Below are 23413 nucleotides of genomic sequence, written 5' to 3' on the forward strand. Positions count from 1 at the left end.
GGGTGCCTGGGACACAGGCGAAACCGCAAACCAATACATAAAACATACAGAAACAAACATTCATCAAACAAATAGGCAAATGATGAAACATTTTATTTTATTTGCAAGCAAATATAAAAAAAAATGACATTTTTATTTTCATCTGAAGGTTGGAGCTTTTCTAAATTCAATTGAGGCCACTCATCATCCATACTATGTTCTGTTATAATGCACTTGGACTGCTTCAATGAATCAATCTGAGGATGCTAATTTCATTTTTAGCCTCCAATTTCAAATTTCTTCATATTTACAGAACGTTTAAAAATGTTCACTTGTACATTTTGCTTCTTTATTTAGATGCACTCTATCAAGCTATTAATATTATTTAGTTTTCCAAGCAGTGGGCTTTACATGCCCACAGGGGTCCCTGGACCACAGGTTAAGAACCACTGACATATGCTTTTACTAAATAATCAATGTATCTAAATATATTTAGTAAATATATAAAAAAAATATATATAATATACATTTTTTTAAATCCCACATGTCAAAAAGAAATTTACTAATTATTTCATGTATATTTCCAATTATAAACAGAAAGATTTTTTTAACCAAAGTTGAAAAGTTAATGTTATTTTAAATAGAAAAAGGTTAATCAAAACATTTTAAATTAATGTAATAATTATGTATTACTTACATAAAAAGTTTAAGATTAAGCAAATATATATTAAATATATCATGTAATAAAACATCTGAAATAATTGTATTAATGAACATTGTTTCCTATGGGCTTTTATTTTAAGTTCCTTCCACCATTGTTTTCTATGGGATTGTGTTGCAGTACTTGTGAGTGGCCATGTGTGGTGTTGCCCTTACTCCAAGGGTGAGCTGGAGTACATTTATGGCTATTTGGGGACATTTTTCTCCCTTGTAACTTTCGAAGTGCAGTTTGTGACTAGCAATGGGCTTGCTTTATTGTGGGTTGCAGTGTGTCTCTCCCGATATCTTTCCTTATCTTTCCCCAAACCTCTTCTTAATCTTCCCTAAATCCCTCCCATTTAGGAGTAAGTATACTGCATTTTTACAGTTACTCCCCTAGGTTCTACTCACATTTACCACTAAAATATATATTATATATACGGAGATCTATGCACAGGCGGTGGAGATTCTTTGCAATTACTTCTCCTCTAATGTACCTGATTAGAGGTCACTGTATGATTTCTACATTTACCAGGTTTCCCCAGACTATTTTACATGTCAGTTCTAAAATGCTTAGAAATAAATAAACGTTGGCCCACATTTACTAAAGTTGCACATGCATTTGCAGGTTGACGTGTTGCATTATGTGAGTGCTTGCATGATTTTTCAATAAATAGGGGGCCATAGGTTTGCAGTTTGTTTGAGTCCTAGTTTGCAGCTTCGGTAACAGGTTTGCAGGCTGTAGCTATTTCTGCATGCAAAGTTTATGAAATGTAAAGTATTGGTTTTTTTTTTCGTTTGGTAGTGGAAAATCAAATTCTTCTTGTTCTGCTGCAGTTCAATGATATCTGTATCATTCTGTGATACACCCTGGCTCTAAATTCATTTTAGGTTCTGGCCCAGAGGCAGCTTTAGTGTCTTAACAACCTCATGTAATCACATTTATGAATAGAAATTAATACACATATGTTTACATATAGGGGCTATGAGTTAATGGAGTTTGCATTGTTCTGTTAAATTGTCACTCATATTTTGCTTCTGCCCTCCACTGCCTTCAACATGGTGCAATTTGTCAGCCAACCTTAGCTATTGGTTCTCCTCTTGCACTGCGAGTGACAGCATTTATCTTAATCACATATGCATCAAATGTGCACGTCCACTTAAAAAGTAGTGCACTTCAGTGCCAGGGTCTTTGGGCCAATTTGTCTTTTTATATATTTTTTTGTCAGTTTTTATTTTTCATTTCCGTTTCACATGCTTGCAAAAACATTGCCTATTTCAAGGCTAGACGTATTAACTTTGCAAGTGCTTCTTTTTCTTCGCATTTCAGGCCTAAGCGCGTCGGTCATCAACAGCCACAATCCTAGGTCTAGTCCACTTCTTAAATCATCAGCTGAATTGAAGTTTTCACTTTCTAGGTAACAAACAGTATGTGAACTTACACAAATGGTCTTGGAGAGACAAAGGAAAGCGAGCACTGTGTGAGAGCAAAGACCAAGCTGGAGAAAGAGGGATTTCAAGCCTATCTCACTGGGAGAGATAGTTTGGTTTTGGCTAACTGCAAATCCGTCTCACCAGAGGACTGCTGCCCCCTTGCATCTTGAAGTGTCTCTCGCGTATTGCCAATCTGATCCTTAATACATTATTGAACGCCTCCCTAGAGTCCACTACTGTCCCAACGTTGTGGAAACAGGCCCTCCTTCTTCCACTGCTAAAAAAGCCTAATGCAAACCCTAAACGTCTCCGCATTTTCAGATCAATCTTCCTCCCTCCTGCGGCAGTTAAGATGCTGGAAAAGGTGGTCAACAAACAGATCTGTCTGGTTTTGGAATCTAGCACCCTCCTGCATAATGATCAGTCTGGATATTGGCCATGTTGCAGCACTAAGACCTTCTTACTGGAATTAGGAACTTATCAAGCTCAACCGTGTTAGGGGTGCATCAGCAATGATTGTTCTTTTAGACCTGACATCAGCTTTTGACACGGTCTTGCAGCCCATCCTTCTGACTCGACTAGGGAGGACTGGAATTCAAGGGAATGCACTGGCCATGTTCAGTACGTATCTGGAGGATAGATCTCAGGCAGTGTTTCTGGCTCCCTTTGTTTCAGATTCAAAACCTCTTAAGTACGGGGCCCTAAACTTTAAATTTCTATCTCGAACGCCAGGCTAATCTGGTGGAATCCTGGGGTTTGAATGTAGTATCATATGCTGATGACACACAGCTCCTGCTCTCTTTTCAGGATGAGCCTCTTGATGCCAATAAGTCCTTTAAGGATTGCCTCAAAGCTGTGGGTGACTGCATGGGCAAAACCAGCCTAAAGCTTAATTTCGATAAAAAATAAATTCTCTTTTTTGGCACAAGTACGATCCCTGATCCCTTTGGCTGGTGGCAAGCCACCCTCTCCCCATCATCCTGTGTCAGAAACGTGGTCATCAAATTTGACTCCGATCTGTCATTTGAACCCAAAGTCAAGGTAGTCTTGGCCAGCTGCTTTGCCAAATTGAAGTCTTTGAGAAGGATGCTACTTTTGGTGCCTGTGCCTCCCGTAAGATTATTGTCCATGCCCTTGTTACAGCCAAATTGGACTTTTCCAACAGTCTTTATCTGGGATTGCCAGCTTACCTTCTGCAACTGCTACAGATAATCCAAATTGCTGCCTTTTCCCTTATTCTTAAGGTCCCAATGTGTCACTCAGTGTCTTCTCACCTCCGCTAGCTACACAGGCTCCCTGTAGCCAGACACATCAGATTCAACGCTGTAGTCTTCCCCTTTAGAGCCTTGGGGAACAAGAAACCACTGAACCTGAGATGCAGACTCAGGACCTCTCACCAGAAAAGATCCCTCAGGTCTAACTCACAGAGGTTCCTACACATCCCAAGAATCCTTTGGGCGAGGCGCGGTTGGAGATCCTTCACCTCTTTGCCTGGAAACTATGGAATTTGCTTCCATCCATCTTATGACTTGCTCCCTCAGGAAGAATCTTCAGAAAAGGCTTAAAGACCCACATGTTTAGTGCCTAGACTCGGGCTTGCTGCTTAGTTTCTATTTGTTCGCTAGGGCAGACCAGCTGTTAGCACCGGGACACGTCCTCAGGAGTAGTCGTGCAATCTACAAATGCCATTGTATTGCATTATATTATATTGCATTGTATGTCATATGCTCTATTGAACCACCCACATTGTCCCTGAAACCCAAGGACGAACTTCTTCTCCCATTTTGGGAGCTAGGCTCGCCATGTTTGGATTCGGCTTACTGTTCTCTTCATGTTCCACAGGTTTGCAGTTGAACTCTGAGCAGGATAAGTGGCATCACTATGATGTTATTCTCCTTCACTTAGTGTGGGAAAGATCTCTGCTTTCTGAAAGCTCAGGTATCAGGATTGTGGCAATAAAGTCGGGATGACTCCAGAATCATGCCCCCCCCCCCACCCATTCAAATGCTGCACTGAACACTTCTCTGTTTAGTGTTACATCACGATGGTCAGAAAAACATGCCTGTAGTAGTCAAATCCTGTTTCCAGAAAGATTTGGGGATATCACAAACATATTCAGCGCCCACGCACAGTCTCAGAAAAGGTCCATGCACAAGCTTTGCTGAAACTGCATTGTCTACATTGCATATATTCATTCTGAAAAGCTATAAATTAGTGTACATGTTATACACATCAGAAACAAGAAGAGGCAACCACCGTTCTGTATTTCCTAGCATGGGCTTCAGCAAAACAAGTGTATGGAGCCGTCCTGGGCTTGCACGCCGACATGGAACACATTTGTCTTATTGCCCAAGCCTCTTCAAGTTCAAAATTCATTCCCACTGCCTTTCTTTCAAAATGTAGATTGGTACTAACAGAGTTGACACTTGGCAATATCACCCACACAAACCACTGTGACTGCATTTAATGGGAGCATATTATGCCCTGGGCTTTTCCTTTGGGTGCTATAGCCATACTCTACCAGAGTCATGCTTTAGTAGCCTAGAGTTGCTATCGTGTGAGACAGCTTGGCTACTGGAAGGAGTTGCCTTTACCTCAATGCTTCCAAGATAGGGATACAGGATTGAATCCTATTCCCCACCATACAAACTATAGAAGTGTGCAATTCATTCAAATACATACACTTAATATCTATAGCTGGGAAACTAGTGTGAATCACCTATATTTCTGAGTACTGTGTTGGTACGCAACCAGATTAAAAGATGTGTAATTTCCTATGGGTGTGATGGAAACTTGAGAAGTCTCACATGGTAAATTATGAACATGATTTGATGCAGCTAGGCATGTCGCCATTCACATCTGTTCCGTGAATCAGGAACATAAGTGTATTTCAACGCTGCTTAATGGCAAGAATTCTAAGTGATGGCTTTATCTTATTTTAAATCCAGTCTGTAGAAAAATGTCTGTGACATCTCAGTGAAACTGTGCATAATGATCATTGTGTTTTCTGTGTCTTTTTCTCTTCAGGACTTTTTTATTACAGGTGGTTTTGCCTTTCTGTGGCTTGTGGCCGCATCTGCCTGGGGAAAAGGTTTGATGGATGTGAAAACAGCCACACGTCCAGCCACGCTCATTGGTGCTCTGCAGCCGTGCCAGATCAAGGGAGCCCTGTGCACTGCGGGCACAGTTCCCTCGATGGGCCTTGCGAACATCTCAGTGGTAAGAACTCCCTCATTGGAGGAGGGCAGAGGGTGAATGAAAAGGCAGAAGATACACATAACTTAGGAGAGAGATCATTCATGCAAGGCGCACTAAGGGGCCTCAACATAGATATTGTAGACCAGTGGTTCCCAAACTTTTGACTCCTGAGGACCCCCATTGAGTCACCACTGGAAGCCGGGGACCCCCACGCAATTTGTATGAGTTAAATTTCAAACATTAAAACAGTAATTCGAAAAAAAATACACACGTGTGCACACAAAATAAACTCTCAAAGTACTAAGGATTTTGGGGCCAGATGTACGACCATTTAATTTAGCGCCTCGCAATTGGCGACACATTGCGAGTGGCAAATTGCGAGGCGCTAAATTAAATGTACAAAAGTGTGTTTAACACTGTTTGGGATTCCCAATGGGGTCGCAAATTGCGAGGTTCATTAATATTAATGAGCCTCTCGCAATTTGCAAGCTCATTGGGAATGCCAGCCCTCCCAGTGATGGTGGCCTGCTGGGCTCTGCAGGCCTCCATGTCTCGGACTGCTTTTAAATAAAGCAGTTTAAAAAAAATGCAGCCTGTTTACCATGCATTTAAAAAAAAAAAAAAAAATGAAACGTTTTCGTTTCATTTTCTAAGGGCAGGCAGAGGTCCCTGGGACCACTGCCTGACCTTAAAAAATAATTTTGCATGCATTTGCAAAGGTGAAGGGGTCCCCTGGGGTCCCCTTCCCATTTGCGAATGCATTACCATCTACTTAAAGTAGGTGGTAATTGTGACTGTTTTGCGACCGCAAAACATTTGTACATGGTTTTGAGACTCGCTATTTGGAAGGGAATGCCCCTTCCAAATAGCAAGTTGCAAAACCTATTTAGAGAGTCGCAAACAAATTGCAACTCGTGAAATAGGTTCATTAATATTAATGAGCCTCTCGCAATTTGCAAGCCCATTGGGAAGCCAGCCCTCCCAGTCATGGTGGCCTGCTGGGCTCTGCAGGCCACCATGTCTCGGACTGCTTTTAAATAAAGCAGTTTTTAAAAAAAATGCAGCCTGTTTACCATGCATTTAAAAAAAAAAAAAATGAAACGTTTTCGTTTCATTTTCTAAGGGCAGGCAGAGGTCCCTGGGACCACTGCCTGACCGTAAAAAATAATTTTGCATGCATTTGCAAAGGGGAAGGGGTCCCCTGGGGTCCCCTTCCCATTTGCGAATGCGGATCAGCGTTAGGAGTTACCTGGAGAGCTTGCATTGGCTTCCGGTGCAGCATCGAATTACCTTCAAAATCTTGACTTTGACCCACAAAGCCATCAATGGGCGCGGTCCCGCCTATTTGATGAAACGATTCCTGCGGTACACTCCCAACCGAGATCTGCGTTCAGCATCTCAACACCTCTTGCAAGTACCGCGTTTTCGGCGCATCCGGCTGGGAGGGCACTCTGTGACAGTGAGAGCTGCGCGAGCATGGAATGCGCTCCCAGTCTCTTTGCGCAGTACGGTGGACTTCACGGCTTTTAAGAAAGCACTAGAAACCCATTTGTTTAGATTAGTTGTGTAAATTGTTATGTTACTTCAGGGCTCTGCTGCTATACTTCCCTTTTTCCTTCTTCCGCGCCAGGATACTCCGGCAGTAATTGTGCGCGCTATAAAACAGCTTAACATAACATAACATAACATAACATTACCATCTACTTAAAGTAGGTGGTAATTGTGACTGTTTTGCGACCGCAAAACATTTGTACATGGTTTTGATACTCGCTATTTGGAAGGGAATGCCCATTCCAAATAGCAAGTTGGAAAACCTATTTAGAGAGTCGCAAACAAATTGCGACTCGCGAAATAGGCTATGTACATGGCCCAATACGTTTTTGCATGCGCGGACGGGTTCGCGGACCCGTTCGCGCACATAAAAACAGATCATACCTCTGGCCCTTAGTATTTTATATTGAAGTAATAGCCCCTCTGTCACATGTATTTCATTTGTTTTGTAGCATCTCTCATACCATTGTAGGATGTCAGAGCACTTTACATCACACACATATAGAGACATTGAATCATACATGTAAATCAGGGTGTATATAAAATGTTTAAAGAGTGCTTGGTCTGGAAAAGCACAAACTCAGGATTCAGAGCATAACACAGTGGCTAGCATTGACTTTAACATTAAAAATGTATTTCCACCCAAATATATATTTTTAGCAGCATCAGGATGATGAATAACTGGGACAAAATATAAGTTACTAACTGGTACCATGCAGTTTGCAAGCAGCTCTTTGATGACAGTTTATAGGTCCCTCTGCTAGATTACGATTGTCACTTATGAAGTGCACAGTAACAAAAGAATCTCTGTGACAAAAGCAGTAACCACGAACCTAGGCACATAAAATGCTGCTTTTTAAGATGCATGTTACATGTTCTTTGCAGTAGGCACATTAACCCTCTTTGCTACATTAGGTAAATAAAAGCTGCCACTGAACAAAACTCTCCTCGCTCTCCAGCAGGTACATTAATCACTGGCATTCTCTTGACACTTTTATTGTTGCTGGAAAGCTGCTAATTATACAAGAAATATTTCTGTGCTTTTAAAACTGTTGCCTACGGACCCCCTGGGAATGTGTCACGGACCCCTGGGGGTCCGCGGACCACAGTTTGGGAAACACTGTTGTAGACCATTCAGCAGATCTTCCTGGGAATGAACAAAATCCTCAGTTGGAGAACAGATAGGGGCATCATCCTGTGATTTGCAGGCAGGGCCAGACTGGGACCCAAAACCGGCCCTGGCAAAGTGCTTGCCCAGTCCCCCAGGGGTTTGGGGGTGCGGCTGAGCTGTTTACCAGGGTCGGTTTCTGACGATTTTGTTACACTGCTGATATTGCAGCTATGCTGCAAAAACTGCCCTGTAACAAAATCGGCTCCCAGGGGCCCAAAACCGTCCCTCAACCCTAGCGGCCCACCGGGGAAATGCCCGGTGCCCGCTATGGCCAGTCCGGCCCTGTTTGCAAGTATTTATTGGTGTAGTGTCGGCCATAATGAGCCGAACACAATTCAGGCCAGCAGTCTAGCTGCTGACCAACAGGAACTTCGTAGAGTGACAGGAAAGGGGAGGCAGGGGCGGAACGAGGGGTGTTGAGAATGAGGCAAAACAGTGGGGGGGGCAGCTCCTCACTCATGCCATGTGTAGAAGGTGGAGGGTATTACAAATAAAGAGATTCATTCCTGCAACAGCGCATCGTCTCATCATTGAGGAGCCAGGTTACCCCCTTGTGCTCAATGGGTGCTTAAAAATGACAATGTAAAGGCTGTAATAGAAAATTGGGTATTTGGATTCTCTAGACACCTGGTTCCTTTGATAGAGAAATTTGGCACAGTGTAGTGGCATCAAAGGTCTCAAAGAAACTACCGGAGTCTTATTGTACTGGGATAAGAGTGGACTCAGAAGACCTCTAATCACTGCCGATGGTACTCAAACCACATTGTACATCACAGTCTCTGCAGGAACACCCCCCTTCTAATTACCCTCTATACAATTGTAATCACATTGGTCACTTGTCCAGCATATTTAATGCCTGGGCACCTAGAACGGAATTAATGACCACTTAACTTATAAGGTCAACCCCTACAGATCTGAATAGGACCCATTATGTCCATGATTCAGCTCACATCTGAGTTTGTCTAAAGACTGAGCGAATGTCTTTTTCACTTTCTCAATCCTTCCACATAAAATACTCTCTTCCATTTTAACCTCGAAGCCTGAGTCTCACTTCACCCACCAGGACAAACCTCTCAGTTCATTTTTGTAATATTAAAACCCTTGTGCCCCTCATGGGCAACATCAAGCAAAGTTGGCCTCTGTAAAGTGGGGTTGTGCCACTTTGTCACCATTCATTAAGCCCCAAATAGCCCATGCACGGCTCGTCCTTGACTACATGTTAACATACCAACATACCACATACACAGCCTGGTTTCAATCATATATATTTTTTTAAAGTTTAGAAATGCTTTATTACGGACGATCCGAAAAGTAATTACAGAAGATTAAAGTACACAATCAAATTAATCCAAGCATACATATTAAATAACGTAGTATGAAAAAACTTCACATTTCTATAAAATAAAAATAAAAAAAACAGCCAAAATAAGTAAAGCAAATCTAGTGAACTAGGAACCAAAAACTTGAATTAAAAGATATAAACTCACTACTAATCCATATTATTTTTTTTTTATAAATCTTTTATTAACATAAAGGTGGTGCAATCAGTGAGAATGATGCATACATTTGTCACATTTACGTTTGCATAACATCAACCTGGAACCATTGGCGGTAGCAATCTCGTTACAACACAATCTTAATCTGTCTGCCCAATCCTCGCCGATGGAGTTCCGTACATCAATATATATTACCAATAGTGCTTAACTTGTCACGTAGCAGTGTCACGATGCCCAACCTATGAAATTGTCTAGTAACTTTCAAGAAACATATCCCCCCCCATATCCCAACTTAGTTTCATCACTTCTAATTAGGTCGCATACTTCTCCTCAGCCAATCACGCTTCTTTGCCCTTGTGTCTGAACTCAGTGCCATCCTCCCATCACGCCGGTACAATTAGTACTGAAAAGCATAAATCTCTAGTCTCATCTATCACTCCCCCTCCTCCTCAGAATCTAGGTCATCATCCTCCGGCAAGGGCTCACAGATTTCCCCCCTGTAAACATTCCAGTCTGTCCACACCTTGTTCCATTTCCTGGGGGCTGCTCGAAGGACATACACAGCTCTTTCCGTGACCATTAGGACGTCCATGTGTTCAGCCCAACCTTCCACTGTGGGCACGTCCGGAGCCCCCCACTTCTGTGCAATATCACGTTTCGCTACTGTCATGGCAAGTGTGGCCCAGATGATGCCATATCTGTTCAGGTCATTGGGGTCCCAAATGTTTAGAAGGCACTTACGCGGGTCTGGCACAGTGGAAACCCGAAGTGTCTGGGATATGGTGCGCATTACCCGTGTCCAGTATCCCCGTATTTTCGGGCAGTCCCAGAGTGTGTGGAACAGTGTTCCCTCCTCCCCGCAACCCCTCAAGCAAAAGGGAGTGGGCGCTCTGTGTATTTTGTGGAGTAGTGTCCTGGTGTAGTAGATGCGATGCAAGATTTTTAGTTGCACCAGTCTAAATTTGGCCGAAATGCCTATTTCCCTTGGAGAAGCCAAGGCCTCATTCCACTCCGATTCATCCATCATACCTATCTCACCCTCCCAGCGTTCCTTAAGTTTTGTCGTGGGGTCTTTTAAGTTGTTGATTAGCTTTTTGTAGGTGAGGGACGTGGCGCTCTGCTGCATATATTCTGTTAATAGCCTGTCCTCAAGTGGCGAGGAGTCTGGCAGTGCAGTGCCCTGCGGGACCGCTTGTAGCAGTGCGTGTCTAATTTGGACATAGCGAAACGTTTCAGTGGGTCTGAGATCATATTGCTGTTGAAGTTGCGAGAATGGTATCACTGTGTCATTGTCCCAAAGGTCCCCCACCGTGGAGATACCTATGAGGTCCCACTGTGTGAATCCCTTGCATGTTCTAAGGTTCCCCAATGACTTCGTGTCCCACAGTGGCGTCATTTTGGTAATTCTGCCTGTCCAGCCCAGTCGTGCCTGTGCTGTATGCCAGAGGGCTGCTGTGTGTCGTGTCGGGCCGTGCAGATGTTTAAGCCTTGGTTTATTATACAGTACCGACAACATGGAGTCTGCTCCTAATTGTGCCCAATCAGCCCTGTACGCTGGGTCGTTTCTCGGGGCGTGAACCCACTGGTTAATTATTTTAAGCTGAGCCGCCCAGTAATACACCTGAATGTTGGGAAGTGCGATTCCCCCCTCATACCAACTTTTTACCAATTTGTCGTAGGCTATTCGCGCCGTACCATTGCTCCAGAGGAGAGCGGAGACCAATGCCGCGATCTGTGTGAAGTATCGCGGAGGGACAAGATGCGGGGTGTTTTCCAGTACATACAGAAATCTGGGGAGTGCCATCATCTTGAATAAGGCTGCGCGTCCCAAGAGGGTGAGGGGCAGGGTTGCCCAGTGCTTAACATCAGCTCGCAGGCGGTCCAGAGGCGGTTTTAGGTTGCTAGCGAAGAAATCTGTTTCAGAATGTACAATGACAATGCCCAGGTACCTGAAGGAGGTCGCCGGTTCTGCTAAAGGGCAATCGACCGGCAGTCTCGGCGCCGGTCCCTTCAAGAGGTAGATCACTGATTTCGACCAATTAAGGGTATAGCCCGAAGTCGCCCCATGTGTGTTGCAAATGTCCAGAAGGGCTGGGATGCCGTTATCAGGGTCGACCATGTAAATGAGCATATCGTCGGCATATAGGGAGACCTTGTCTTCCCACCCCTCCTCCCATTGAATGCCTCGAAACAAGGGTGTGTGTCTGAGCAGGAGAGCTAAAGGCTCGAGTACCAATGCGAAAAGCAGGGGTGACAAAGGGCACCCCTGCCTGGTACCTCTGCTCAACGGGAACGCCGGCGAGACGTGACCATTAGACACCACTTGCGCCACTGGGGTAGTATAAAGTAGACGTATCCAGGCGATAAATTTTGACCCAAAGCCCATACGTGCGAGCACCTCGAAGAGGTACTCCCATTCCACTAGGTCAAAAGCCATTTTCGCATCTAGGGAAAGGATCACTGCCCTCTCAGTGAGAAGGTGTGATCTCGCCATTACCCCATGAACTCTCCTGAGGTTCAGTGCCGTGCTCCTATGGGGTAGAAAGCCTGATTGGTCGGGATGGATCAGGGCACTCAGGTGTGGCATCAGGCGGGTGGCCAGAAGTTTAGCCAGTATTTTGGCTTCCACATTTAATAATGAGATCGGGCGATATGAGGCACAGTCTTCCGGGGGTTTACCTGGTTTAGGTATAGCTACGATCGTGGCCGTGCGTTGATCCAGTGGCAGTTCGGCCCGTTCCCTACTGTCCAGATACATGGCCAGCAGGGGACCACTAAGTTCTGAGGCCATCGATTTATACCATTCCACCGGAAGCCCGTTAGGACCCAGTGCCTTGCCTGATTGTAGTGAATGTATCGCCAATTGGATTTCCTCTTCTGAAGGGTCTGCCTTTAACTCCTGTGCAGCCTCTGGCGGTATGCCGGGGAGGGGAATGTCCACCAGCGCCGCCGCCGCCATTTGAGCAGTGACAACATGCTCTGGTGTGTATATGGTGTGAAAGTGACGTGCCAAAGCCTGCACTATGTCCTCTGGGTGTGTTAGTACCTGGCCGTCAGTATTAATGAGTCTCTGAATACCTCTCGCGCCTCCCTCCCTCCTATCTAACCATGCCAGCATCTTCCCTGCCTTGTCGCCTACTTCATAAATTCTATGTTTAGTGTTCGCTAAGTAGCCCTGTTCGGTCGTTCTCAGGTGGGTCTGGTACTGCTGTTGCCGCAACTTTAACGCGTGTGTCGCCTCCGGGGAAGGGTTCGCCATGTGCGCCGTGTTGGCAACGTGGAGTGCCAATTCCAGCTCTGGGAGCTCCTTCCGGGAATCACGCTTGTGTCCCGTAATGGCTGCTATCGCTGCCCCTCGCAGGACGGCCTTGTAGGCCTCCCATAGAATCGACGGGGAGGTCACCGAGCCACTATTCTCCGCAAAGTATTGTGTCGTCGCTAATTTCAATTTCCGTCTCAATTTAGGGACCTTCAGATAATTCGGATAAATGGGGTAGAGCCTTGCGCATTTCTGTTCTCCAGTAGTAAGGGTGAGCGTGACTGGTGAGTGGTCAGATACGCCCCTGGGTAAAATTTCGATCGTGTCAACCGTGCCCAACCCCCCCCCCAGGAACAGGAAGTAGTCAATGCGAGATAGGCTATTGTGGACTGCGGAGTAAAAGGTGTACTGAGTCGCTGTGGGGTGTAAATGTCGCCATACATCCACAATGCCCAATGCATCTAAAAACTCAGGAAGAGGTGAAAGTCCCCTTGAGCGGGTCCTAGTGGGAAAGGCGTCTAACGCAGGGTCTACGACGGCATTCAGATCCCCCCCAATGATCGTGTCACCCTCAGGGAGGTCCAGCAGGAATTTACCCAGTGCAGGCAATGTCACGGAGTGTAGTGCCGGGGGAATGTATACTGATACCACATTAAGCGGTCTACCCTCCCATTGGCCATGTATCGCTGCGAAGCATCCCCGGTCGTCTGTCGCATGGTGTGTGAGTATAAAGGGTGATTACTTTTTCAGTAGTATCCCCGTTCCCCTGGATCCTGAAGTAAAATCTGCATGTGTCGCCATCTTGTATCCGCGCCGATCAAGCGCTTTGCATGTCGCCCCCGTTAGGTGCGTTTCCTGGAGCAGAACCACATCTGGGCTCCGCCGCTTAATAGCCTGCAGTACCAGGCCCCTCTTTATTTTGTCACCCAACCCCCTGACGCTCCATGTGAGCATGCGCAGAGGGGGCACTCCCACCGTTACCGTGGCATTCCCAGCGGGTGGAGTCTGAAGTAAGTTAGCCATGAGATCGTTGCGAGATTGTTGTTAGCAATGTGTCGGTGACCAGCGTGATGAGAACGAGGAGCATGCCATGGCCTAGGGTGGTATCAGAATGTGCGAGGTGAGTGATGAACAATATCAAAAATGTAAACAGTAAAACATTAACCCCATCCCCCCTCCCTGCTCCCCTGCTCCACGGACCGAAACCCGCCCGTATCCCCAACTTCGCAGAGTGCTTTAGTCCTTCCCCAACTATCTTACTTGCTCGTGGGGTTGGTGAGGCCCCCTCAGGCACTAAGTGTGTCCACCTTACTCAGCGGCAGTAAGTCCAAGGCCCTACGCGGCATCCCCAGGCCATCTCCTGCACAGACAATCTCCAGATCAGTGTTGGTCGCCCTGGGTCAGCGGATCTTGTGTCGAGTCGGACTCCGTTGCTGCCGTGTCCTCGCGGTGAGGCGGGGGGTCGGTCTTGTCTTCCAATGGCGTGACGCTCCGACGATTAGTCCGATCTTTGCGTGGACGATGACGCTGTCCCACCTGTCGCCAGCCCTCCAGCCAGTCGTGAGCAGTCTCCGGCTTATCGAAGAACCACGTCTTTCCATCAGCCACTACCCGTAGCTTGGCGGGGAACAGCATGGAATACGGCAATTCTCTGTCCCGCAGTGCTTTCTTCACCTCCGTGAACGATTTGCGGCGTCTGGCCACCTCCGCCGTGTAGTCCGGAAAGAAGGATAATGTCGCATTCTGAATCTTAACAGGCGGGGAGACCCTCGCTGCTTGCAGGACCGCATCCCTGTCTCTAAAATTGAAGAGTCTCGCCAACACAGGCCTCGGCGTCGCCCCCTGCTTAGGGGGCCCGCCCGGAACCCTGTGTGCTCTTTCCACCGAAAAAAAGTGGGATAGTCCTTTAGGTTTCAGCTTGTTCTTGATGAGGTCTTCGACGTAGAGGTCCATGGCCCCCTTCCCTTCTGATTCCGGAAGACCAAGGATACGCACGTTATTTCTTCGTGAACGCCCTTCTTGGTCGTCCAACTTGTCTTGCAGGAGTTTGGTGACTTTGTCCATGCGTTCCATGGCAATCTGAAGTTCGGACGTGTCTTCTATCAGTGATTTCGTGACTACCTCCACCTGGGACACTCTTTCAGCCATTTTGTGAAAGTCTGCACGTAGGAGCGTGACTTCAGAGGAAATGGAGCCCACAGTTGCCTTGACCTCCGTAAGGGTGTTCATAATGTCCTCCAACGTTATTTTCGCGGACCCTTCCGTCGCCGGGGTGGCCCCCGTGGAGTTGCGCCCACCGTGCTGAGCCTGCCCGTGTTGGCTGTAAGCAAATTTTTCCAGTCTGACCTGCGTAGTAGACCCACTCCTGGTGCCCTTGCCCGCCATGGCGTTGAGACTCGAGGATTTCGGGTCCTCCTCCTCGCCCGCTGCGGATCACTGAAGGGTAGCGTCTCTCCTCCCGATATGTACGTCAGGGGGCCGCCGGCGGGGGTGCAGTCCGACAATATATTCCAGTCCCCTCAGCGCAAGCACTTTAGTGCAGGATATCACCGGCGGGCATCCGTGCGTCCGAGTGTTCTTGCTGTCTGAAAGGCTTTGCTGTCCTCATCCACTATGTCCGGTGGGCAGAATACCGCGTTGCTGGCAGGCAGAGGTCGTGCCGTGTACAGGAGGGTGGTAATCGCAAACACCACAGTGGGTGGCACGTTGGTAGAGCCGGCAAGGGCCCAGGCCGCACGCAGCCAGGCCGAGCACCACACTAGATACACTCAGGCTCCTCAACGCGCGAATAGAGCGTCGCGGTTAGAAAGGAGGGCAAGGGCCCAGCAGGGTGCCCCCCACTGTGAGGCCGCAGTATCAGGAGCGGGTCAGGACCGCCAGTCCATCTGCCAGTGTGCCAGGGTCGTTGGGCGCTGTTTGTATGCACCGCTGTCATACGCGGTACAATGGGTTTATGAGCCGTCCCCCGGGGGCACCAGACTCCTTTGCTGTCGGCTCACCGCCCGCCCGCACAAGCAGATGCACGGGAGGCTAAGTCAGGTGAGGCTCTCCTGCCGGGTCCCGCAGACGTCCCGCACAATGTGGCCGGAGGGGGGGGGGGGGGCTCACCGCCTCTCCGTGTCTCGTGGCCCTCTCGGCTCTCCTTCACCCCCGTGGATTTCTTTTCCCCGCCGCCGCCCCACGCCAACACCAGCAGGCGGAGTGGGGTTTACTGTACCCCGGTACTGGGCAGATGGCACCTCCGCTGCTCCGGTGGCAGTTTTCGCTGAGTGCGAGTCCCCAGCGGGTCTCCGGGCAGCGTCCCCGTCCTCAAGCCGGTCCGGTCCCACTTCCGCCGGGGCTCGTGGGGCACGCAAGGCCGGTGCTTCTCCTCCGGCAACAGGTCTCTCACGTCAGGATTTGGTCCGGCGGGTTCCGGACCTCGGCGGCCTCCAGAATTTCACCTGGTGGATCCGCTCCGACCCCGGACCCGACCGCCGCCGCTTCAGGTGGTTGCTGACCCGGATTTATGTGCCGGATTAATGATTATTTCGCAGTGCCCGAAGGAGCTCTCAAACTAAGCTGTCGCCATGTTGGCTGCTAGCCACGCCCCCCCAATCCATATTATTTTAACCATTTTGAGAAAGGAAGAAAGAAAAGAGCAGCAGGAGAAGAGAAGAAGGGGGAAAGGAAAAGAGGGGAAGAGAAGAAAAAATCTTTCCAATTTGTTGTGATTATGTGTAAAGCAATAGCAATTACCAAATTAATAAACTTAGCAACCATACATTGAGAACACCATAAGGGAGAGGAACCTCCTAAAAAAATATGCAGAATATCAAAAGGAATGTTCGTGGACAAAAGTTTGTTCAAGTTATCCCATATCAGTAACCAAAGCTTTTTTTACCAAAGGACATTCAAAAAACATATGTAGGAAGTCACTTTTATCATAAGGACAAGACCAATACTTAGCATTGTTAGAGACTTTGGACATTCAAAAAACATATGTAGGAAGTCACTTTTAACATAAGGAAAAGACCAATACTTAGCATTGTTAGAGACCTCGAATTTGTGGAGGCTCATAGGGGTTAAAATAATCTATTATAGAAATAATATAGTGTTTGAGCTATGCTTGCTGAATGAGAAGAAGTGTGGATCTTATCGCACATGGAATTCCAGGTTTAGAAAGAAAACTCTTGATGGAGATTCGTTTCCAACATTAGCTGAATGTTTGGTTTTCTTCTTAAATCAGAAGAACCAATCAAAATCTTATATATGCCAGAAGCTTTCATTTGTGAGGAGAAATTCAATGTAAAAGAGGGAAGGTGTGTCTATGTGAAACAGAAGTAGGGTTTTGGGAATGAAATAGAAGTAGAGTTGTCTTGAGGTGTCGATAATGGCTGGCATTATAAGTGGATTTGCTATATTGTTGCTCAATTTTAGAAAAATCTAATAGAGTATATGACCTGTGGTTATAATTCCTTTAATAATCCACTCTTTCCTTGAGAGAACTCTATTATTTAGTTGTATGTGCTTATTGTTCCAAATGGGAGTTTGTGATATAATTTCAAAATGGGAATTAGAAGAAGTAATTAAAGATCTAACAATGGCTGTATAATTAACAAGTTTAGGAGAGAAAAAACCTTTGGGGGTTGGGAAATGTGAACTACACCCAAAGAGGAAAATAGTGTGAATTGAGCCTGTTCCAATTGACCCCAAATTGTCAACATTTCATGTGAATTCACTGAAAGGAAGTCCAAATGTGTTTCAGTGTGAAAGAAGAAGAGTACAGCCTAAGATTAGGAAAATTACCCCTTCCAGTTTCTTTGGAATATGAGTGTGTATGATTTCCTTAAGCTCCACAGGGTTTTCAAAAGTTGTTGACTTGTCTTTGTATGTAACCTTGAAGAAACAAGGATGATTAAGGCCATAACGAGCATTCATGGATCGAAGCATTGCTCTGAGATCCAGAAATTCCTTCTGATTATTAGCAGTAGCCCTGGAGACATCCTGACTTGAGAAAATCTTTTGACAGGACCAAAGCATTTGTTTACGTTGTTTAGCCGCTTTAACAACCATCATTTGATCAGAGTAGTGAAGTAAAAAAGCAATGATCCCTCATGGTCTATTCGAGGTCGAGGCTTGAGAAGGAACAATCTTACGTGCCTTCTGAATATTGAGATCAACAGATTTTTGTAAGCCGACCATTTTAGGAATATGAAGCTTAAAAAAATTGATCATGTCGGGCCTTCAGAACCTGGTATGCCATATACTCGTAAATTATTGCACCTGTTACGGTTTTCAAGGTCCTCCGTTAAGTTCTTTAACTAAATTACCTCTTTAGATAATATATCACCTTTAGCTACCACATCGTGAGCATCAGTAACTCTCTGTTCAACCTCTATAAGTCTAGAGTCAAGACAAGACCATGTTTTCTCAAGTCTCTGAAGCGCTGCATTGGTATCTGCCATAAATGGTCTCATATTTCTCATTTCATCCATAATATCTTCCAGTGTCAAAGGCAATGGTGATTTGTTCAGAGAAGAAGGATCTTTTTAACCCTTTTATTAACGTTACCACCAGACTCTTTGTGACCATTAGTGTTAGAGGTGATATAAGCCTGTGATTTAGATGAATGTGCAAACTCCATATTTGGAGTTGAATTGAAATGGCTTATGTAGCCTTCCTAACAACCATGAAGACAACACAAAAGAAGTAAAAGCCAAGGTGTGCAGTTGGAATAAATGGCCCACTATATAAAAAAATGTAATTTAAAAATCTTATGTAGAGTCACAGGAATGGCTAGGAATATGCAGATAATCAAATATCAACCAATGTGCCTTTATAAAATCTCCATGACAGACCAAGCCTGCCCACTGAATAATGAGCATGTTATATTAGAGGGAAATTAAACTCAATGAAGATTTCTTCAGTTTAGAAGAGTGACATGCCACATATGGACCCATGAAGGCAGGTCAGAATGTAGACGTGTTGATTCCTTAGGGAAAAACGAGCCAAAAGCTTGTAAAATAACATCCATACTCTGGAGTGTTACGGGAGCGGCGGAGAACGAACTTCAAAATAACAAACAGACCGTTTAAGGGTGTAAAAACTTACCCCGCAGCTCCCAGGAGCTTCCAACTCAATCCAGCATGTCTGAGTTGGAGAAGTGTGGCTCAATGGTTAGAGCGGCAGACCCTGATGCAGAGGTCTAGCCCGGGACCAGGGTTCAATTACCCGCCTCGGCGGGTCTTGGGCTCAAAAATTCCACGGACCTGATAATTCTCGTCTCGGTGCCTATTCCAATCATGGAGTCCCACTCTGCAACTCTGGGCAATAGCATGCTTAATCTCCACAACGGCCCCCACAACGCTAAGGATGCCTGGCCTCCACCTTGGGGGCGCCCAGGAGTGGACATCTCACAGGGAAAGCCAGGATGGGTTCCACAGCGGTATTCGTACAAGCGCCTTGAGACCCTTGTGGGTGAGTAGCGCGCTATACAAGTATCAATTTACAATTTACATTTACATACTCTAAATAAGCATTCCTCCAGGCAAAAGGTTCCTCTGTGCCTCCAGAGGAATGCTAATGAGCGGCCATCTTGTCTCGCCACTTCCCGCAAATCTTATCAGATACATTTTATCTCCATACATTTCCTATCATTCTCAAGCTTTTATTTCAACTCTTCATCATCTGGCACCATCATCACCCTGGACAACCAGTCCACCAAATAATACTCTTTGGCTGCGACATATTCAGTGCAAAATTGTACTCGTGTTAGTTGGGCAACTACCTTTTTTATAATTGGTATGGCCAAGCCAGACCTCTGTAGGGTGAGGAAGAGGGATCCGTTTATTTTTACCCTGATGGAAAATGCCCGCCAATATGTCTTAACATATATTTAGGATTGTCTGTTTCATAAATAAATATCTACAATTGATGCCCTCCCTAAGATAAAAAAAACACATAACAGGCACTGAGCACTATCAGTTTTGCAGCATTTTAAGGTTACCTGTTATATTATCAACCCTCACTAATATTCATCACTCCATTTGAACATGCATTCCTTCAGAAACAGGTTTCTCTTGGCTCTAGTCAAATGTTTAAAAGCAGGGATAAAACTTTGGTTAAATTCAATAAAACCGATGTTTAAATATAATTGACTTTATCGGCTTGAGGAAAAAATCTTGTTAGGGGCTCACCTAATTTACATTTTGGTAGTAGTCTTTCACCTGTAATATAGTATGCCTTTTATGTGACACTCTTACATTTCCGCACCATATATCAGTCTCCTTGAATCAATGGACTACATGAAAGGACTAGCTTTTGGGCTCTGACTACAGTAGTATCTACATGGATGTTATTAATTGAGTTGTGCCTTTGATTAACTATTGAATGAGCTTCTTATATGTAGCTGTGGGTTTGTATGAGGTTCGTAGGTGGTGGGACCTCAGGAGTAAGAGCACCACAGTTGTGAACTTTGAAATAACTACCAACCAGTGTGATGGACTATAGCCATCACTGACTTTTTTGGTTGTTTTTTCTTTCTCAGCCTGACTGTCATCCACACAACCACAGCCTGGAATTAATTATTAACTGACACTATTCTAGGTTTCTTGGTCGAACAAAGACAATTACAAATAAAAGAACTCCTGAGAAGTTTGACTCCTGGCTCTTACTACAAATACTGCTTATGCTCAGAAACCTGTTTACTGTAGATTGCTGTCTAGAGTCACTCTTTGTTTTTTTTACAGTTATTTGGGTTCCTGAATTTCCTACTCTGGGCTGGAAACCTATGGTTCATCTACAAAGAGACTGCTTGGCACAAGCAGCCCCCAAATGCTGAGAATGCGTTGGAGCGTGGAGAAGAGGAGGAGAGGCAATGAGAATTGTATGTTACCCTAGACTGGACTGCACCTTCTCCTTTCCCTGCCCATCCCTGAGCACCCACTACACCCTCAAGTACATCCCAGGAGAGAAGCATCAGCATTGTGGCATGCCACGTTAAGACTGACTACTAGAGAGTTCCAAGCCCTGGTCTAATATCCATTGTCCATATATGATAAACAACCAGGCCTTGTTGCCACCATGACCTGCTCGAGTATCATGGGATGGAAATGTTTGGCACACCCATTTCCTCATCATGGATCATTCAAATACCGGGTTTACTGCTACTAAAACTGCATTGTGTTTCATTCTCCACACCTTTGTTCTCTGCCTTGATGCTTCAATTGCTAATGTTGCCTGACCCATACAGAGGCTGCTGTCCTGCACGTGGCTCCTGCTCCACACTAGGGTTGATGAACTATACCAGGGGTACTGTTCCATACTGGGGTTAGCGTCCATACTGAAATACGTGTTCCTCTTCCGTGGCTCCTGTCAGCACCCCGGGGCACTTGCCCCTGTTCCGAAGCACCTGCCCCACATTGAGATGACTCTCCCAAACTACACCTAGTGTCCAGTCGAAGTTGTCCAATGCTGGAGCTCTCAATAGCATGGCCAATGCCCAGCGATCAGAATTTCTTATGCTGTCATCACAGTATGACTGGCCCGGGAGGTAATACGAAGAGTGACAATGTGAGGACAGAGATGGACTGGCAGGACAGAAGAAGATGTAATTACCTGTAGAGTCAGATCTCCAGATAAGGGCTGCATCGCCCTGATTTACTCCTGGAATTTGGCCTATACACTCATATCTTCATCGCTAAACTAAGATAGTGAATAACAATTATGTATTTTTTGTTGATTTCCCTCATATCAGCATCAAGACCGCCCCGACTACACCAGAAGGCAGAACTTAGTCACATTAACGTAACAGAGAATTTTAAGTAATAAAGACCTTTGTTAAATGCATTCACATGAAAAGCCGCAAAATGTGCATCACAACAAAAATAAGCTAGTCTTAATTTTAATTTTTTATAATCAATCACAACCCATGTTACTCCCTATTGTTAGCGCCAGTGCAAGCCCTTATTTGGAGCCCTGTCCCAGATGTGGGTGGGGGGAGCACTGTTATTAAGGAGAGCAATGCTTGCCTCAAAGTGTTTTAAAAGAACAAAATGTATTTTTGCTATGATTTAAATATTTCAATTGTTTTCAAGAAGGAGTACATCTTGTCGCTCATCACACCCATGTACCATAACAGTGAACACAACCAACAGCTATCAGATTGTGTCATTGTTTCCAGTTGATGGACTGTCGTCAGTCTGATTTACATGGTTTAATATAAAAAAGCTGTTCTTTTCATCGTGAATATCTGTAGACTTTCATATTGGTTCCTGGGGTTGGTCCTATGGTATGACATCTCATGCTCGTGAATTTGTACCATAACAGCAAGTCACACTCTCCTTGCCATGAGTGAACAGAGGGATGGCATGGCAGCTCCTTGGCAGGGGGATGTTCTATATAACCGGTAGGTTCAGAATCACCTTCTTCAAGGACAGATTGGGGTCCGTGTGCTGAACAGGTGGGAACTAAAGCCTGATCCCTTCTCGGTTTCCTCAACCTCCAGCCTCCCTCTCTCAGGTTATGAGGAATCAAGGGGCAGGCAGACTCCAGCACTTCACCACACTATACACTTCGGAGCTTCTAAGCTCGATGGCTGTACAGGCTTGATTTAGAGTTGGGCGGTAATGGAAAATCTGCTCATTTCTGGAGGAAAAGCCAAATCCAGAGTTGAATGAAGGAAATTGAACCTAACAACAAATTAGGCCTTTATGCTAAAAGAATACTTGATGTCCAAACCGTGAGTTTACAGGTGTGGATGGCCTTGAATCTGCAGAGCATCTGATCACTCCAAACACCTCCTGGGTTCCCTGGGAGTCCATGGGAAAATGCAGTGCACACTGGCATAACCACACCAAGGTGAGGGTGGTATACAAATCACAGCTATGTAATAAAGAGGGCAAGGTGTACTGTTCTCACCCTCCTGTGTATTTTAATGCACTTACAGTATATATCCCTTTCCTTCCTGTGACAGAGGTATATACTAAAAGAGGCAGTGTAGACTTCCCTCCATTACAGCATGCCCTCCATTATTAAGGTGGCCAGTGTGCACAGAACTCCTTCATGGCTGTTTCCAGTACTAAGGCATGTTTTCCCATCTGAAATCAGACATCCCGCACCTCTCTCCTATAAGTGTTTTGGTCAGGACATAATATTTTACACTTTGTCCCATAGTGCAGAGTGACCACATTGTTGTGGGTTCTCACTTCTCAGGATCGAAGAGCGAAGTATGAGGAAGGTGTGTGTGAGGATGCTGGGCGATGGGGGCATGTCCTGACCGTGTAAAAAGGGGCTGAAGGGATCAAACAAATGGCATCCTCAGCAACACGTATGTTGATTCAATTTTTAGTTTTCAAACAACAAATATACATTATAAAATATTAATAAAATTAAAAAAAATGAAACATGTTTGTGCTTTATTTTTGCGGCTGTCTTATTCAATGCAGAACACCCAGATGTTAGGCCAAAGGTTCCACTTTGAGCACTACGGACAGTGCGTGCGATGGACTATCCCTCCTCTGTTTGCTCCTTCAATAGCTACTGATTCACTGGAATTGTGTGGTAATGCATCTAAACAGTATGAGGCAGCGGTGACAGAATTATGCAGCAAGTAAAAGAAAAAAACTTCAACAGGCTGTACAATTA

General features: G+C 45.5%; 1 protein-coding gene across 1 annotated transcript in view; it reads left to right on the forward strand.

Annotated features, from left to right (window-relative positions):
- Positions 1-23172, forward strand: part of SYPL2 (synaptophysin like 2) — a 91433-nt gene extending 68261 nt beyond the window's left edge. Inside the window, exons 5-6 of the mRNA XM_078644758.1 lie at positions 5140-5331; positions 20518-23172. Coding sequence (XP_078500884.1) covers positions 5140-5331; positions 20518-20649 — 324 coding nt within the window. The 3' untranslated portion in view covers positions 20650-23172. The remainder of the gene's footprint in view (positions 1-5139; positions 5332-20517) is intronic.
- Positions 23173-23413: the final 241 nt, after the last annotated feature.

This window comes from Lissotriton helveticus, chromosome 5_1 (genome assembly GCF_964261635.1).
Source record: "Lissotriton helveticus chromosome 5_1, aLisHel1.1, whole genome shotgun sequence".
In the NCBI taxonomy this organism is placed as follows: domain Eukaryota; kingdom Metazoa; phylum Chordata; class Amphibia; order Caudata; family Salamandridae; genus Lissotriton; species Lissotriton helveticus.